Source organism: Uloborus diversus, chromosome 8 (assembly GCF_026930045.1).
Source record: "Uloborus diversus isolate 005 chromosome 8, Udiv.v.3.1, whole genome shotgun sequence".
In the NCBI taxonomy this organism is placed as follows: Eukaryota; Metazoa; Arthropoda; class Arachnida; order Araneae; family Uloboridae; genus Uloborus; species Uloborus diversus.
Genome location: NC_072738.1, coordinates 113,907,512 through 113,926,692, shown reverse-complemented (window position 1 = coordinate 113,926,692; position 19,181 = coordinate 113,907,512). Strand labels below are relative to the sequence as shown.

At 33.8% G+C, this 19,181-nt stretch overlaps 1 protein-coding gene across 1 annotated transcript in view; it reads right to left on the bottom strand.

The window, feature by feature from the left end:
* LOC129228548 (pleckstrin homology-like domain family B member 1) overlaps positions 1 to 19,181 on the bottom strand; it is a 97,328-nt gene that overhangs the window by 39,909 nt on the left and 38,238 nt on the right. Inside the window, 1 exon segment of the mRNA XM_054863230.1 lies at positions 1,766 to 1,902. Within this exon segment, the coding sequence (XP_054719205.1) occupies positions 1,766 to 1,870 (105 nt within the window). The 5' untranslated portion in view covers positions 1,871 to 1,902.

Sequence of the window (19,181 nt, the reverse complement as noted above, 5' to 3'; positions counted from 1 at the left end):
TGAACTTAAACATTCCAAAAAAAAAAAAAAAACAATATTTTTAACTATGTCCTAATTATTCAAATCAATACAGGTGACATTTTTAAATCAGATCTTTAAAAATATTCTATTCAGTACGTCTGTTAAATAACTAATAACAATCAATTGTAATATTTTTTTTTCAATCATATAAACGTATCCTACGCCAAGGAGTATTAACAGTATCCAAGAACCAAAGAACAGCATTAATATGATGAGAAACAAGCCAGCAATTTTTGTTTAATAAAGAAAGAAAAAATATACAGAAATTTGAACATCATCTAATAGAGCATAGGCTTCATGAAGAAAAAGCAGAAAGGTTGTTGTTTAAGCTGGTAAAATTAAGTTTTGCTACTCAGCACTACTGTTAATTTTAGTAAGCGTCTTTAGCTACAATGTACCACTGCCACATTTACATCTAGATTTGAGAAAAAAAAAAATCAGCATTAAATACATTGCTTATTTATCAATCTTTAAAAATTTCTCAGATCAATAACATAATGAGTGAACAAGCAACATTCATATTTAAAATCAAAAACCAACATAAATAAATGAATAAAACTATATTACAGCCAAAGTAAATTACCCAACAATGCAATTTAATTCTTAAGTCACAAAAAATTGTTTAAGTTTGCTTGAGAAGAAAAAAATATTAGGATTCATGTTCTTTATCATTTAAGCATCAGTTTATTATTAGTCATCTGTTCATTACTTCAATGGCGTAGAGAGAGGAAATTTCGGGGGGTCAATCCCCCCTCCTCCCTCAAAAAAATTGGTATTCTCATAAAATATCAATTTTAAAATGGTAGCCCTTTACATTTTAGGATTTATGACAGTGCATTATTTAATCTAAGAAATAAACAATTTAATTCAGAAGATTCAACAAACACTGAGTTATATAACTAATCGGATTGCACTGCATAATATCTGCACTGCTCGCACCAGGGGTGCCCCCCCCCCTAAGAGCAAGGGCACACACCCTAAATATTTGGAAGACCCTCCCCTCAAAAAAAGTGAAAACTACCCCTCAAAAACACCCCCCTCTAAAAATTGCAATAGCGCAGTCTGCACCTTGATCCCCCCCCCTAGGTGGGCACCCCTGGCTTGAACACAATAATAGTCCAAGAAAAATCTTTGCTGACTGCATCAAAACTCAAGTTTCTAAATTTATATTTTATGTTTTATTTTTCAGATAAAAACTTTTTTGAGTGAGCGAGCAGTGATACGAAATTGCTTAACCAAAGGGCCAACATCTTAGTAGAATATTTATTTTTGGGAAAATTCTTAAGGATGGTTTTGTTAACTTTAAATATATATAAAACAAATTTGTAAAATTCAGTAGTATATAAGTTTTAGCAGCATAAAGCTTTAACATCCTATTTTTTTTGCTCTTTGACCCAGATGTTCTGCCAAGAAAACATTGAGCTGAAAGGGGTACCTAAGTGTGGAAGGTTGAAATCCCTGCTTTAAAGGATAGGGAAGAACATTAAAAAGCGTGTTGCAAAAAAGCGAAATATTGCAGCAATATTTATGTAATGTAGCAATTGGTAATGCAATACTTTTTTCAGACATTTATGATTTTAAAGTAAAAAGAAAATCTGGAAAATCAGTTAAAAGTTAAAACAACAAATTTGAATTACCATACCCAAAAACTTATATGTAACTCATGTGTACAAACAAATAATAATTGTATCAAAATCAAATTCATAGCACAACAACATTTCAAAAATCTGAAGTCGAAACATACTTTGGAAGAGGAGGCTACTTCTAGAAAACTTCCATTGTCAAAGTTAGGCTTTAAAAAACCAATAGGATATGGATTTGATACCGTCCATACACCCAATGAAGTCATGTTTTCATTCTTAAACAACCAAAAAGTTCCTCCTGTAAGAAATATATTACATAAATTTAAATAACAGAAACAAACCAAATACATTCATAATAATATTAGAAATAGGGACATGTCTGTGGGGAGAAGTAGGACTGCACTAAACCAAGGATGGCTATGGGCCCTCCAGAAGAAAATTCTGGTCACACCACTGCTCAGGAAGCCCATTCCCCCCAATGCAAAGGGGCACTCTCAATCTCAACCCCAATACCATAAGGACTCCCCTCCCCCAAAAAAGAAAAAAATACCTCTTAAAACAAACCCCTAAAAATTCAGCCCTTCAGCCCCCCTCCCCCCCGGTGGGTAACCCCTGCCACTGCTTAGAAACAAATCAGTTAGGGGTCGTCCACAAATGATGTCACGCTCAAAGGATAGAGATTTAAAATTTTGAGTTTGTGACCATGTGGAGGGGCGAGCAACAAAAAGTGTGACATCATACATTATTTTAGTACAATAGGTTTATGAAAAACAGCATGACATGTGACAAGGGGAGGGGAAGGAGAACTGTGACACAAAGGGGGGAGGGGTCAAAAAAGTTGAACAAAAATAGGACATCATTTGTGGACAGCCATTTAAATGAAAAATTCTATAAAGAATAGAAACATTCTTTCCGTTATGAAAATACACTAATATCTTATCAACATTAACAGTGCGCAGAGCTTTTGTTATGAAAGTATCTGCAGTAATGTGTGAAAAATATATTTGACGAAAAATTTAAGATTATATAATCAAAGTACACAGTACTGGAAAACATTTGTCAGGCTTTTTACTACTTTATAGATGGAATTCATTAAGTTAATCACAATTTTAAAGAAACGTGTTTTGCATCAATACATTACTATTTCTTAAAAGGTGATTCTTTTTTTTTTTTTGCAATGTCATAATTATAAGAAATCTTATAACATTTGAAAACAAGTTGAACAATTTTAAGCATGGTAAAGCTTTGAATTAACGATAGAAAACATACCAATCAGGAATGGGTCTAACGTATTATTTACAGCGTCATAACTAATTATTTTAACAAAAATAATTTCGTTTTGCTGTCTCAAAATGTTCCAGTCTTGAGTTATAACTTTTTCTATAGGTGAGCGCCTTACTCATACCAAGATCAGTCGCTGTCTCGCTGTTTTAGAATAATTGTCAAAACGATCAACAGACATCAACGTTGGCCGACTACTAGAAAGTCAGATCATATGCAAAGTATAAATAAATCATCAAAAAAGTGGAACACTTTCTTTTCCCACTTTTTTTAATAAAACTGCATTACACGTGTTTTCACCCAGAAATGAAAATTTTAAGCAGTTTCAGAAACGCATCAAGTCTACTTATTTATACATCACCGAGACAAAATTCAGAACGAAATAATAAATCAAAGGGCAGCAAACCAAGCTAATTTTATGGAAAGGAAATCATTTTAATGCACCATGAAGCAGGAAAACATCTATCAAACATTAGATCCACTTGTAAGATATACACGCTACAGATCGAGCAATTTTTGGAAGATTTACAGCCTCATAAACATTTTGCATAATAAAATTTCTGTGGCAGAGTAGTTCCACAAAATCGAACCCTAGCTAAACATCTACGGGGAAATTGCAACCGTAATGTTCGAAATATAGTGGTCAATATGAATAAAACACAAAGGAGGGGGGGGGGGAGAGAGGCAATAACGATTCTTGTTTATTTACACCAGTAGGGTGTTCCCGCGAGACATTCAACCCGCGAGTTACTAGTTCAGCCTGCTTTTTTTGCAGAGGTAAATTCGCCGTTTTTGAAAAAACAAGCCGCTTCTTGTCCTTTTGAAAGATCTGATAGTTTTGAGCAAAAGATTTAAAGAAACAAGCTAAATGAAACGTTTGCGATGTAAAATTTGTAAGTTTAGAAAGTGAGAAGTAATTTTTAAAAATTTTCGATTTGGATGAAGATTTTTCCTTTGGAGTAATTTTTTCCTTCAGAGGAAAAATAAAAGAATAAAAAATGTTGAATTCTCATATATTAAAATAGTGAATTCACTGATCGAGAAACGCTCCTGGCGTCACCAACCATGAAGCTCGTGCCATGGCATGAACATGATAATTTGATATTTTTGGTAATGTTGGATATGATTTATTTTGACAAGGCTGAACTGTATCCGATAATTGAACTGTTTCACTGGTAAGATTGTTATTTTACAGGGGTCTGTCCAGGATTTTTCACAGGGTCCATTTTATGTGAAAAATCAAATAATTTTGTGAAAAATAAATTAATGTTGTGAAAAATCAAATAATTTCGCAAAAAAAAAAAAAAAAAAAAATGTTAAAACGAAATTTTAGAATTTAGAGATGGCACAAACTGCACCAATTAAACTTAAAGTTGAGTATTTTCTTCTTCTATGTCGATAAAATCATTCTGGAGTGTTTTTCTGATATTTGGCCGGGGGGGGGGGCATCGCTCTCTCAAGTATCAATAATTATCTACCATTCCACATTATGTTAAATTATACTAGAAGTATTTCTGTACAGTATTTAAAATAATTGTAACAAAAAATAAATAAATAAAATAAAATTCAGAATAGGGTTCAGCATTTAACTTTTTGACCCAAGACACTCTTAAAAAGCACAGAATTTCGTTTAAAACTTGTAAATTCCGGGATTTTAACAAAAATAAAAAGGTATTTTAATTGTTTACCTCTTAACAAAGCGTAATTATCATCAAAAATTCAAAAATCGGATTCCCATAGCGGATGAAAAGAGATCGCAATTCTCAAAGTGAAGGCATCAAAAGTATAAAAAAACGGCTTGTAAAAGAAATATTTTTGATAAAATTATTTTAAAATTGCATTTTAAAGTCCTATGATAAACATTTCATTAATATCTGTAGACACAGTCGAAAAAAAAAATAAACCATCTATTCAGCATTTTAATTTTTGACTCGTAACAGAAAATGGAATTTTGCTTTAAAAACTTGAAATGAGAGTTCTAACAGAAATAAAGAGACTTTTCTTTTATTTGCATCCCAATGAAGCGAAGTTAGCTTGAAAAAAGAACAAAATATGATTCTCATATCGGATGTTAAAAGATTGCATTTTTCAAAATGTAGACATCTAAAGAAAAAAAAACGGTAATTAAAAAAAATTATTTAAAGTTAATTATCCTTGTTAACATCGAAAAATCAAAACCCATATAATTTTCTCCCAAAATAACAATTAAACATCGCACCGTAAAAACGCAAATATTGACAAGCTGGTAAAATGATGAGAATATTTTCTAATCAAGCCATTGAAGGTTCAACGCCAGACGCTAAGTGGTGAGAATTTTGAAGTTGGAAGTAGGAATTTTGAAGTTGTTTGAAGCGATCATATTTTTTCCCCATCCTTACTATCCCTTTGCAGTTCTAAGTTCATTTCGCAGATATATATTATTATTGTTCATTAAATCATGAGCGGGGAGAAAAGTGCTTACCAATGCCTTTTCAGAAAAGTTTACAACAACACCGCTGCTAATTAGCTGAGATAAAACAAACAACCATTCTATTTATTTGGCAACAGCAATTATTTATCGCTTGCAAGAGCATCGCAAGAATGCCGATTTTTTTTTTTTTTTTTTCAAAATAAACCGATTTTGTATAAGCTGATCCCTCTAATTTGACTTTAAAAAAGGTTCCAAAAATTATTGGTTTATACACAGAAATATGCGTTATTTTGCTTTCAGATTTGCTCTTTCAATATACAATTTGTGAAAGATCCGATCTTGTTTATCAGAATTTTGTGAAGGGTCCGTTTTGTTTGATCGGGATTTTGTGAAAGGTCCATTTTGGTTGATCGGATTTTTGTGAAGGGTCCGTTAACGGACCAAGTATCCTCTGGCCAGACCCCTGTTTTAGGTAAATGAAGAAACGAAAAAGTGGTTAACAATGAATGCTATCTACTGGAGTTAGGGTTAAAGTTTCAACGATCAAAATATTACCCGACAGGCAATTGCTTCCCTTAAATCTAGAAGCAATTTTCACTCGTCGTACCTTGACGAGCGATTTCTTAGTAATTGTAATAATTATAAAGAAAAAACATTTTGCCTACTTTGTTCATTCTTAGAAATTTATACCGTCGAATACATGGCCAGTGTCGGACTTAAGAGGGGGGGGGGGGAGTCAGGGTCCTTGTCCCGGGCGGCAACTTTTTGAGGGGCGGCAAATTCGCCCTATTTCGGTGCTTTTTCCGTTGAAACTCGATGTAAAATCGTGATGGGTAAAGGCGGCAGTTTCGAGATTTTGCCCGGACTCGGAACAATCGTAGATCCGGCACTATATGGCAAAAAAAATGAGTTGTTCACTATATGCCCATTTTGAAATTTAGGGATGAATTTTCAGAATGTGCTTTTTTTGGTGAACTTACAGGCTACGAAATGCGACTTATATAAAGGGGCACTGGCGGACTTATAAAGTTGCAATAACTGCTAGGGGCACTCACAATCGTAGGAGCCCCGAATAGGATTTCAAAATGATTTACACAGGTCTGTGATAAACAAAGGGCCCCCCAAAATGGATTAAGACGAACTCCCAGACCTGTAAATACGTCACTGTAAAGGGGATAGAAAATATTATCATCATTTCTACAACAGGGATAGCATTCCCGCTCCATAAAATGCAGGATGATGGGAGGGTTTGTTCGAGTACTTACAACAATAAAATGATCAAATTGATTAAAAATTACTAACAACAACGGTGTTATTAAAAGCTTCTAACATAAGAAAATTTGGGCAAAGCCTCAATCAAAAATAATAACATTAATGATGGCTATAGACTTGCAAAAAAGGGGGTGATGCACGATCTTGTTATGAAACTAAGGAGGTTAAGAGGAAACAATTGCCTACCCCCCCCCCCCCCCCACCCCTCCCAGGGCTGTAAGTGTATCTGTAGTTTTTTGATGCACTATGCTATCAGCATATAATATTCCTTTGCAGTTCTGGGAAAGTTAGAAATGTCGGACCTGATGTCAACTCGGGAAAGAAAGGAGGTGTCTAAAGACACATTTCTTGATTTTACTGGCTACTATCAGTGGCGTAACCAGAAAAAAAGGGAGGGTTCTGTGTTTAGTTTAAACTCTTTCAATGGTCAAAAAAAAAAAAAAAAAATCTGCGTTTCGGGGAGAATATACCCTTTCTTATTGACAAAAAATCCAGAACGGCGGATACGCTCCTGGCCAAGTTCCTAATGTTTTTGATCTGAAGTTTTCGTGTTATACTTTGTTTTTGGTTCGAAAAGATTTGAACTACGGATGAAAATGAAAATATCTGCGCTCCCCATTCAAGCAAAATGGCATCAGTGGAAAAACATACGATCACAGAGAGAGTCTTTCATTGGTGGAAACCATTTTGACGTAGGCTGAGCGTGAGTCAGTGTTTAGGTTTCAATGAAAACATACGAGCATATGGCGGATACGCTCTGTTGGAGAATAAACAAGCATCGGAACGGGTCAGTAACCCAACCTTGAATATACACAAAAAGCAGGCTTCAGAATTTTAGTCCAGCGACCTGCCATTTTCTCTCTCTTTAAAATTCCATTTTTAGTAAAATTCTTGATGAAAACAAAATGGCATTCTGCAATCAAGTAGTTTTTTCTACAGAAAAAAATGGAATTGAATTAACTGAAATATTTTCTGGAACTCAAAAGAAACACTGGAATCCAGCTAATTCAAATTTAAATCGAAATAATTAGATTCGAAAATTCGGTTACAGCTATTTGTATTAAAGTTACATTTTTTGCCACGCTTTGAGGGGGGGAGGAGGTTTGTGAAGAGGGGAAGGGAGTGGGCAACAGTAAATGAGGCATCACGCATTTTTTGCAAGAATATGTTTATAAAAAATAGCGTAGGGTGCGACAAGGGTGAGGGGGGTAAAAATTGTTGAAAAAATGTGACATTTAAGGACGTCATTTATGACATTTTTTAAGCATAAAAACTCATCCACCGATCTTTTCATCACAACATTTTATCAGCAGCAAATATTTAGTAACATACCCATAAAGAAGATTAAAATCTTCTACCTTGACAAAGAGCTACATCGCTGTATTTGCACCAGTGGTAACTGATAAAACGAAAAAGAAAAAAATGAGGAATTCTCTAAGTCAGATCCAGTTTCGCAACTCACGGATGAACTTTTCTGTTTACTATTTGATGTGATAACATACTATACATTATCATTTTCCATTTTCAGCTGAAAAAGTTCTAAAGTGCTTCAATTTTAAACGGGCAGTTAGAAAGGAATTATTGTATATTTATTGCTTAAATAGTGTTCAAAATATTTTAAAACAATTTTTAACTATATATTAGTTTCTTACATAAAGAATTGATTTTTAAAAAGCTGTATTTATTCAACATAAAATACTGTTACGGTGAACAAAATCAATGATCATCGGGAGCATTTGAAAAGAAATATAATTTACTATTTTACGTTATATTTTCAAAGAAGACATAAAATAAAACAGTACGTTAGGTAAAGTACATAATGCAGCAGTATAATCATGGCCTGATTCACGCACGGTCTTGCGGGTCCGCGGACCACGGCACCAAAAATGGGATCAATTCCTTTCCTTATTCCTTTACAGGGGAGGACAAAAAAAAAAACTACTTTATTAATGTGCATCTTTTCTCGTGAGAGGGCCGTTAATTTTGAAAATCGAGCAGCAATGGCTGAAATATAGAAGTACATCGAAGAAAATGAAGACTGCCAATTTACGATGGAAGAGCTGAAAAATATAATTACCATATCCAGGACGAAAAAACTATGCCAAAACGATTAATAGATCGCTTTCACGTTAGTTCGTGTTAATTCGGTTTTGACACTATTATCTGTTTCAAAAAATGAATCATGATATACTGACAAAAAATTGGTACATTCAAAAATGTGACGATAAAAAAGAAGAGGAATTTCGAACATAAAAAACGGCCAGTGAAATTATCAGAAAGGACATAATTAGTCAAGTTTATAATAATGAAAATTATTCATCAAGTAGCAAAATGATTCAAGAGATGGACGAGTCAATACATGAATCTTCAAATTTTTTATTATCAGAAATAATTTTAAGTGATAAGAAACGTAATGCGGAATGGATTTTTAAATTTGTTGAAATATTAAAAGGTCATTCGGTTCGGCTGTATATTTACAAATAATGGATGACGAATTTCTCGCCAATTGGCTATGTTCATTCGCTCTCCCATTCCACGTCATGATAATTTCGTAATTTACTCGTCCATCTTATGATAATTTTGCTCCGGAAAATTTTCCTAAAATTGAAATAGAAAAAGAATAAATCGAATTTTCGAAAAATCGCTTCGAGGTGCACACCCCCATGCTACAAATTCATGAAAATCGGCCGAACGGCCTAGGCGCTAAGCGCATCACAGACATCCTACAAACATCCAGACAGAGAGACTTTCCGCTTTATTATTAGTAAAGATACGTATGAGTTTCATGCCTCATCGATAATTTTCTTTTACCATTTATTAATACAGCTCCGAGTAATTATGGCACAATTTAAACTGAAAACTTCTTATGATAATGCTAAAGAGTTAAATATGAGAATACGCATTTTAATGTTCGACCAACTTCTGTATATGAAAGCACGCGATATAACTTCTGCTGTATGTTTATCGGATGAAGTATGAGTTGTTGTAAGGTTGGACTCTTTTCACACTGTAATGTCTTATATGGGATCTATTGGTTATATTATGACTGGAAGTGGGATAAAAGTTCTTTCTACCATTTAATGCTGAAAAAATAATTGATCACATAACTTCTGGACGTGCATATGCTAGAGCAGTACGTGCTCATAGTTTATTGCAAGAAGCTTTGTCAGAATTAATATAATATTTTTTTTTAAATATAAATTAGTTAAACAAACAAATAGTTTGTAAATTCTGTTATTTTTTTATTTATACATTAATAATTTACTTATTTTTTGTAATAGATTCGTCTTTTTTCATAAAAAACAACATTATATAGCTTAATTTGTGTTATAGTATATAAAATTACTGCAATCATCTCTTTTTTTTATAATAAAATCAAATGCACAATTTTATATAGGTAGAGATTATTATTTATATTATTCATTACACATTCCCGCAAAAATCATTCAATTTCATCTTCCCCCTGAAAAATCCGAGGTTATAACGTTTTTAACGCCCCAGGAACTGCTATAATAATAGCACTGTACAGTAAGTAGATACAATAAGTAACTTCAACTAGTGTGTTGTGGCCAATACGAAACTTTCTTCTATATCTATATCATAAATTCTTGGATCTACTATTGTCACAAATTTTGAAAATAGTATTTTTTTTAATGTTTATATATGCTTAATCTGTTGTAATCTTGCGAATTTTGGCGTTTATTCTATCAATTTTCGCTTAAAATTACCGTAGGTCCTGAAACTTTACCATTGACTTCGCGTGCAATGCACCATTTAACATTATGCTAATGGGATTGGCGAGAAAGTTACTGATGAACTGATGATGATGATGATTTATGCTCGGATCGTTATCAGTTTTATCCAAGAAATCAGGGAAATCTTTTAATTGTACGTGTGGAAGAGTCACTCATACTTAATTGTGGTACTATCATCGACGCACTTTTTAGTTGTTCAAGCATATTGAGAGCCTTTACCTTACTTTAATTGTCCAAAATTTTCTCTTTCACTTTTCATCTTCACGAACTCAAAGATGAAACAACGCACTTATAGATGTAGCTCATACGGTGTGGAAATTTTCGCTTTCATTGATGCTGAAAGGGTCGAAGACCATTCACAAATCCAATATTTAGTAGCAAAATAACGAAACCGATACTTAGCCTCGAGTTTCCTTCATGAAAATTTCCGTATTGCGGGGAAGGAATTCGCATCAGTTCTAAAATTCGTAACTCGTGAAAAACTCGCGTTTTAGCCATTTCGCGTCCGGTCGAATCGCGTTGTAGTGCAAGGTGTAAGTCCACTGTATTCTATTTTGGACATTAATTATTCGTGCTTCAAAATGAAAAGCAATTATTGAAATTTGCTTTGAGGCTGCTTAATTTGTTAGGGAGAAATTAATTTAAACAACCAGTTTGGTTTATTTAATAACACTGAAAAACCTTCACCAACAAAAAGAACGCCTGTTTTCCATTTGCTTCGCGCTCAAACTATTTCTTTATCTCCCGAAATTCGAAATCTACACGCTTACCATAAATTTATTGCCTACATCATGTCAAAAACTTCCTCTATCTTTAAATAGCACTTACCACACATGATTCAATAACGCCCATCTGTCAGGCACGGAACAAAACTGTTAATATAACTCAGCACCCACAAAACCCATTAACTTCATTTTGACATCTCCAGAACCCACAGAAATCCACTTCCAAAAAGAATGGCTATTTTCCCAGTCGCTCTCCAACTTTTTTAACTCATTGAAAACAGAGTGGAAAACAAAAAATAAAATCGAATCAATACAGAACAGCGTTCAGCATTCATGAATGTGTGCATAAGTCCTGTTGCCCAATCCCACACAAGATCCTACACAAAAGAACAGTTTACTACAAGTGCAAAGATTTGATTCATGCTGTGACAATTTTTTACGCTCTTTTTTTTTTCCTCCAAAGCGTCGCGACTTTTTTTCATTTTATCTGTTGCATCTGGCATTAAGCGATGCGAATACTGATCTTCCCATTTTCCTTAGTTATTTTCTTACACAATTGCTGCTCATTTCGAGTTTATAAAAAGAAAGAGAAATTCTTTTGGAAGCGCTACTTTTTCCCCCTCATCAGGTGCCAAAGTTGCACATCTACAGCATTTCCATTCTTTAGCAGCAGTAAACGGAAAGAATGTTGCAAACCTAAAATACTAGAACTAAATAAATAATCCACGCCTTTTGAAAATATCTGGTTACTTTAAGGCAAACGGATCTCCTGTGAGCCGGGAATTTTTTCCTGCAAGAGCTTATCCAAAACGACTTCTAAGAGTCGAAATCACAAAAATACTTTTTCACGAAAATGCGAGATTTCAAAAAAAAATATTCATTCAAAAAAGTTGCAAAAATGAACTCGAAAAAACAAAAAACGAGATAACAAAAAAAAAAAAAAAAAAAAAACACATAATTATCAAAAACTGTATGGTATCCTCAATTGAAGAAAAATAAGAAAAAAAAATTCAAAGTTGACATCTTTATTTCGCGCATGAAACTGAAAGTTTCAAAAAATATGCTAAAAATTGAATTTTTCAAAAACTCGAAAAATTAGTTTCTTAATATTTTTGTTACATAAATTATCAGTATATCGCGCAATTTGAACTTCAAAAAATATTTTATAGCTTTTACGTAAGATCTTTTTTTTTTGCGCATACGCCTTAAATTGGGCTAAAATCTCCTGAAATTTGAAGCCCAATTTAAAGCGTATGCAAGAACTAAAGATCTTATTAAAAGGCTATAAACTATTTTTTAGGGTTAAACTATGCTACATTCTGACAAATGGGGTCGTTTCCAAAATTTTAAAAGTATTTTTTTCTGAAAGAGCATGCTTAAAAATATAGGATCTGACCATTTTTTAAATAATTTGTTCAAGTTTAATATTTTTGAAAAATTACTTAAATCGGTGCGCTTTCATTGTTAAGTTTCTGTCGTGTGACATCACAAATGATGAAATGCCATTCAGTGTTGACATTCACGGAGAAAAATATTTAATTCGCATCTTTACTCGCGTGTATTGGCAACGATATGGTTGAGAGCAAGCGTAGAGCGCAATATTTAATTTGCTTCCTAATTATCATAACGTGAAAGCGTGGCAGAATGATGCGCCAGATTGCATCATTTGTGACGTCATAAAGACCACGCTTTGTTTTCAAAATCGGACATTTTGAAAAATTAATTAAAAAATAATTGTTGGGAAAATGAAAGTATTTTTTGGGTCCATGTTATCTTTTTTTTACTCATTCTATCAATTTCAGTGACTAAAAGTAGTAATTTTGACTGAAGGAAACAACCCCATTATGGCAGTTGCGTTATGAAAAAATACAAAAAAAAATTTTAACATTTTTTTTTTAAACTTTCAGCCTCTTGCTCGAACTGAAGATGTCAACTTAGGTTTTTTAAAAGAAATTTCCTCAATTGAGGATAACTACAACTTTTGAAGTAACGCGATTCCGAAATAAAAAATCGATTTTTTTCGAACCATCCTATTATTTATTTTATTTCTAACTGATATCCTTCGAAGAATTATTAAAGATATTTTATTTGCTTACTGGTCTTTCTTAATTGAATTGTGAGAAACATTCGCGGAATGATATTTGTTGAGAAGCAAGATGGCAGAGATCAACTTTTTTTTTAATTTTCTCTACCGGAATCCGCAAAAAAGCTTAAATATGTCGTGAAATTCCTTCTGTATACTAATCAAAGTGAACTAATTTTAGCTAACTCATTGGGGGAAACTCACACACACACCATGCCTTGACAGGTAGATGTACAGAGAAAAATGTTGAGCCAAATAAATGAACTTGAAGATGAAATTTTCATTCGTATCTTTGCCAACGAAAGCTTATAACAATTCTTTGAGCATAAATAAGAGCTCTTTCCCTAAAATACTCCGGCCTGAATTGTTTTTATCATCTTCTCTGAAAATATAATCCTTTGAGGACAGAGATTTCCGACTTTGAAGATGTAATGATTCTATAATCTTTCCAAAGTTCGACAACCTAGGAAAAAAAAAAAAAGCTTACATGTCTATTTCAATAGCCTCATTTACTTTTCATATCAGAAAAACTACTTCTACTTTCAACTAAATGCAAAGCTTAAATAAAATAATGAGAGGAAATTTCTTCTAAGCCAGATTCAGTTTAAAAAGGAAGTTCAATACAGTCTGATCCCAACTTACGCGAGGGATGCATTCCAAGACCCCTCGCGTAAGACGAACTTTCGCGTTGTGGAAAAAGGGTATGCATACGAATTTTATATTAATATACCCAATTATTTTAGAGTTTTTAAAACCCCCTTAAACCGTTTTATGCCATTTCTTAATTATATATTACGAATTCCTCACGTAAAGAGCTGAATTTTTACTGTATTTAAAAAAAACTGTATTATTCAACTTAAAACACGGTTACGATGCACAAAATCAATGATCAATGGGAGTATAATGGGAATAAATCGATGGAGGACAGTACAGTACGTACAGTATGTACTAATAACAAAGCGCAGCATTATAACAGTACAGTACAGTAGATACAATTGTTACATTTATAACTTAAAAATTGAAGATGATGATTTATACTGCGCAATCAGATCGTTATTCTAATATATTTTTAAATACATACTGTTGTGCTTCAACGTTACTTCTATGACGTTTCCATTTTTATGGTAGTACCCATCTTCTTTTATACTGTTTGCATTACACTACTCCGCAAACTACAGATTAAAACTAAGTTCTGAACTTTTACAGATTGCCTTTTCTTGACTTTTAAGTGTACGCATGAAGATTCATTCACACCTAATGGGGTCGTTTCCAAAATTTTAAAAGTATTTTTTTTTTCTGAAAGAGCATGCTTAAAAACATAGAATCTGACCATTTTTTAAATAATTTCTTTAAGTTTAATATTTTTAAAAAATTACTTAAATCGGTGCTCTTTCATTGTTTAACGCTTCTGCCGATGGCATCACAAATGATGAAATGCCATTCACGGTCCAAAATATTTAATTCGCATCTTTATTCACGTGTATTGGCAACGATATGGTTGGTACCAAGCGTAGAGCGCAATTTTAATTCGCTGTTTGATTATCATAACGTGGAAACGTAGTAGAAAGATGCGACAAATTGCATCAGTTGTGACGTCATAAAGACCATGCCTTGTTTGAAAAATCAGACATTTTAAAAAATTAATTTAAAAAAAAACTGTTGGGAAAATGAAAGTATTTTCTGGGACCATGTAATTTTTTTTTTTTTTTTTTTTTTTTTGCTCATTCTATCCATTTCAAATATTAAAAGTAGTACTTTTGACTGAAGGAAACCACCCCATTGTCGTGCTACCTTCGATGCACGTTTTGGTTGTTCAAGCATATAGAGCATCTTACCTTTTCTTAAATTGTTGCAAACTTTCGTTTTTTGTTTCCATCTTCACAAACTTTATATGAAGCAGCGTGCTTAGGTGTCACAATATTTCATATTTAGAATTTTAAAAAATGAAATATGCGAAGTGCTTTTTTTATACACACTAACAAAGCGATGTTTGGTCTAGTGCCGTGTGGGAACTTGCGCAGCCACTGATGATAACAGATGAAAGTACATTCAGGAATCCAATATTTAGTAGTCAGTAACGAAGCCGACACTTATCACCTCAATTTATTTCCGAAAGTTTCGAATTAGTGGAGAGGAATTCGCGTTAGCTCAAAAATTCGTTATTCGTGAAAATCTCCCGTTATAGCCATTTCGCGTAAGTCGAGTCGCGTTGTAGCGGGAGTCGACTGTATCTAATTTTTGACGCAAAAAGCAGATATATTTTTACGGCTCTGATTCTGGGTTGCATCAATTCCCCTCACCTTTTTTTTTTTTTTAACACTACATACACTTACAGTTCTAAAGCTTGAAAACGCCACTTTTGAGGCAAATTAGGAAAATAGCCAAAAGAGGGAAAACATTCCATTCCTCCTTTGGTGTAAATAACAAATGGACTTGAAAAATAAATTTCAAAAGAATACAAATGAGAAATCCCATAAACACGAAGAAAAACTACTGTCATTAACCAGTGGCATACCTAGTATGGGTGACACCCGGGGCGGTAATTTTTGGTGTCACCCCCCCCCCCCCCCTACAAACGCGAAAGAAAACAAAATTCAAATTTTATGAAAACATGAAATTTATATTTATTTCAGTAACAACTACATTTGTGTTATAACAAAATTTTAAGGTAGTACAAAAAACAAATAAATGTGGGGGTGCGGGGTTTATCCCTCCGGAAAATTTTCAAATTTGTAGCCTTAAAAATGCATTTTTGCGTCATAATTTTAAGAACCTGCAATTCCATTTTGGGTGTCACCCCCCAGACGGGTGTCACTCGGGGCGGGCCGTCCGCTCCTCTTCCGAAGTGACGCCACTGCATTAACTAAGCTTAACAGCAGATTTTTAAAATAACAGAATTTGTTTGTTTTTTACCTTTTTCAGCAGCCATTAGTCAGAGACTGCAACGTCTACTTCAGTTTATTTGAATTGCGAAATGTCTCGTAATCAACATTCTTTGAATCTTTGTTTCTACGATTGAGATTTTCTAAGCGGTCTGCTTTTATGATCGAGATTTTGATGGTATGAGGCAGATCTTTTTGAAGGCACAAAAGGTTTCTGAATAAACAAATCGAATATTCTGTTCTTAACAGTTTGCAGGTGCGCCCCGATGGGAGGTCACCATGACCTTGCAAAAATATCCTTATTCGACAAATTTTGTCTGACGATTCGTCAAAATTTGGAGTTTCATTCGGCGAAATCATCATCATTCGGCGAAATTTGGAGTTTTATTCGGCAAAATTTTCAGCAATGGGCAATATTCCGCATTCCATTTCGCAAATTGCGAAGTCCCGCATTCCCAAAAATGTGACTACAGGGCACCCCACAGCGGGGCAAAACGCCAAAAAGCGCTTTAAAATGTTTTTAAACCTCTCTCGCTTGTTTGTTTACACATGCATGTTATTATGGAGTTTTTTTCGATTTGTTTGGGCTCAGGGTCCAAAGTTCGCAGGTTTACGCAGCTAATTCCTTTTCAGCGTCTTTCTACAGACCATTTAATAGTAATTTCTAAGAGGACATTTTTTGTAGTGTTTTGAAAAAAATAACCTTGAATTCCCAAATTTTCGGTGCTGTTCAAAACCGATTTTCGGTTTAAGAATTCAATCACTCATTTTTTTCGTCCTATTACTGTCGTTGGACACGAGAGAAATTAAATATACCCCCCTTTTATGAGAAAAAAAAATTATAGACTGCTTAAAAGCAATTTTTGCAAATTCCTGCACTAATGGTTCTTCAACTTTCTAAAAGCTCCCTTCAACTTTGTAGTGGACGAAGGGATCTAAAATTCCAGTTCTGATTGCCTAAGAGGTAGGCCTGTACAAATTTATTAATACTCAATTGGTTTAATATAAGGGGAAAAAACATTTAAAAGTCCTTTTTGGCATTTTCGCCCCACTGTGCACCCTGACAGTTTGTGGGTTCGATTAAAGAGAAAACATTCGCTTGCACCGTTCCCAAAGGTAACAAATTCGGCTGAAGAAAATATTAAAATAATTTATAACACTGATTTCAATGTAAATAAACAAACCAAATGCCGAGATTTGCCCTCGTCTAGACATACTGAGTGGCAGACTAAAAGCTTTTTGCACTATCCGCTAGACACATCCACAAAGTGTACATTATAACTCGAACACTAATCCACGAATACCAACCAGACGAGCCAAGGCCGACTCCAATGACTCCACCAGAACTCAGCTACAAAATATCGTCGGGTAGCAATTGAAGCCTTTCCCAATCCCAATTAGCGGCGTAACCTCCGTAAGACACCCGTTGCGCAAGCGGAACGAATAACTCCCAGTAAATGAGAAGGAAGTGTCATAAACGTCATTTTGATGGCAATAAACCCTGAGAACAGCCTTTCATGTCCCTGAGAATGATTTGCCAACTTGATTTTGCAAAATCGAGTAAATAATCGACGTAGGGATGCATAATTTGATGTTAACAGGTAAAATTACCTGTTGACTGCCTGGTATATGATACAAAAATAAGATATGTTTAGCCATAAAAGCCGATTATCAGGAGGATGTGAGCGTAGGGGTGTGCACAGAAATTTTGGGGCCCGTTACAAATGACTTTTACGGCCCCCCTCCATGCCTTATGTCCAACATATATTTCACCCTCTTTTTGAAAATCTCGGGCCCCCTTCAGGCTTGGGCCCGGGCCAACAGTTGTCCCTTCTCCCCCCCCCCCCCCCACCCCCTGTGCACACGCAATCCTTATGAAACCTTACATGGGGGTACACCACGAAGGGTTTTAGCTTAAGAAATATTTTACAATCTTTTTGTTCTTTCAATAAAAGTTTGAATTTACACAAAACAATTTTTGAAAAAAAAAAACTAGGAGCAGGTGGATGTGACATTGTTCTCCCCCCCTCCCCATTTTCCGTTTTTTAAGAAAGTTGACAGAAGATTTACTACAAGAGTTCTCTAACTTTTTCCACTGTTGTCCGTCAATTAGAAGAGAAACATTTCATTTTTCAATGAATGGAGCCTTATTCATCGCCTTCTTTCGAAAAGCTAACTTCAGAATTGTAAGGACACACAGCATTTGTTTAGATTAGATGATCTGAACAACTATTGCAATAAACATTTGCATTCTTAACAAGAAATTCAAATACCCGATTAAAATAGTCAACAAAGAAAAATGGTGTTATAATGTGCAAAACTCTTCAGAAAATTCTGCAGCTAAAAATATTTTTCAAACATACAATTTACTAAACAAAACAATTATAACAAAGATGTCTTTCCAAAAATAAAAAATGTACGTTTAAAGTCTTTTAAATACAGATGCTCCGTCCAACACTAACTACCTAAAACAAAATCTTTATTTTTTTGCCCATTAAAATTGATAATAATTTACTTGAAAAAATAAAACAAAAAGAAGAAAACTATGATTGATCGATGCGTGATAAGTGCAAAACTTTTACAACGGTATATTTTCTCCATAATCGTGAATCATTAGAAACTTTTGTTTAAGAGAAATATTTTTTTCGGACTAAAAATTAAAATTCAAAAACACAGAGGGTTTACAATATATAAAAATTGGGTTAAAAACCAAAAGAAAAAAAAACTAATACAAAACACACACACACACATGCATTTTCGTATTGAAAAAGTAGCACAAAATCTATTACACACATCTATATTTCTGAAGTAATGAACCTATTTGAAAATATAGCACGTCATTCAAAAAGGAGAAGTGGGGGTTAATAAAAAAATTACTGACCTTGGTATTTTTAAAATATTCCACGAACTCAAAATAACTTCTTACTCCGTTGCAACAAGAAGTTATAATTTTTGCCGACCGACTCTGAAATCTTCGATAAAATATTCCTTATCACATTTTATGTTTTTGCAGGTGTTTTATCTGAGCACGTAGGTATTTTTGTAGCAGCCACATTTTCAGTCAGAAGAAATGGAATGCGTGAATGTAGCAACTTCAGCTGTTTTATCTCTTTTTGGAAAATTGGTAAAAAAAATCAGATTTCGGACTTTCAAAGTCGCATAATAAGAT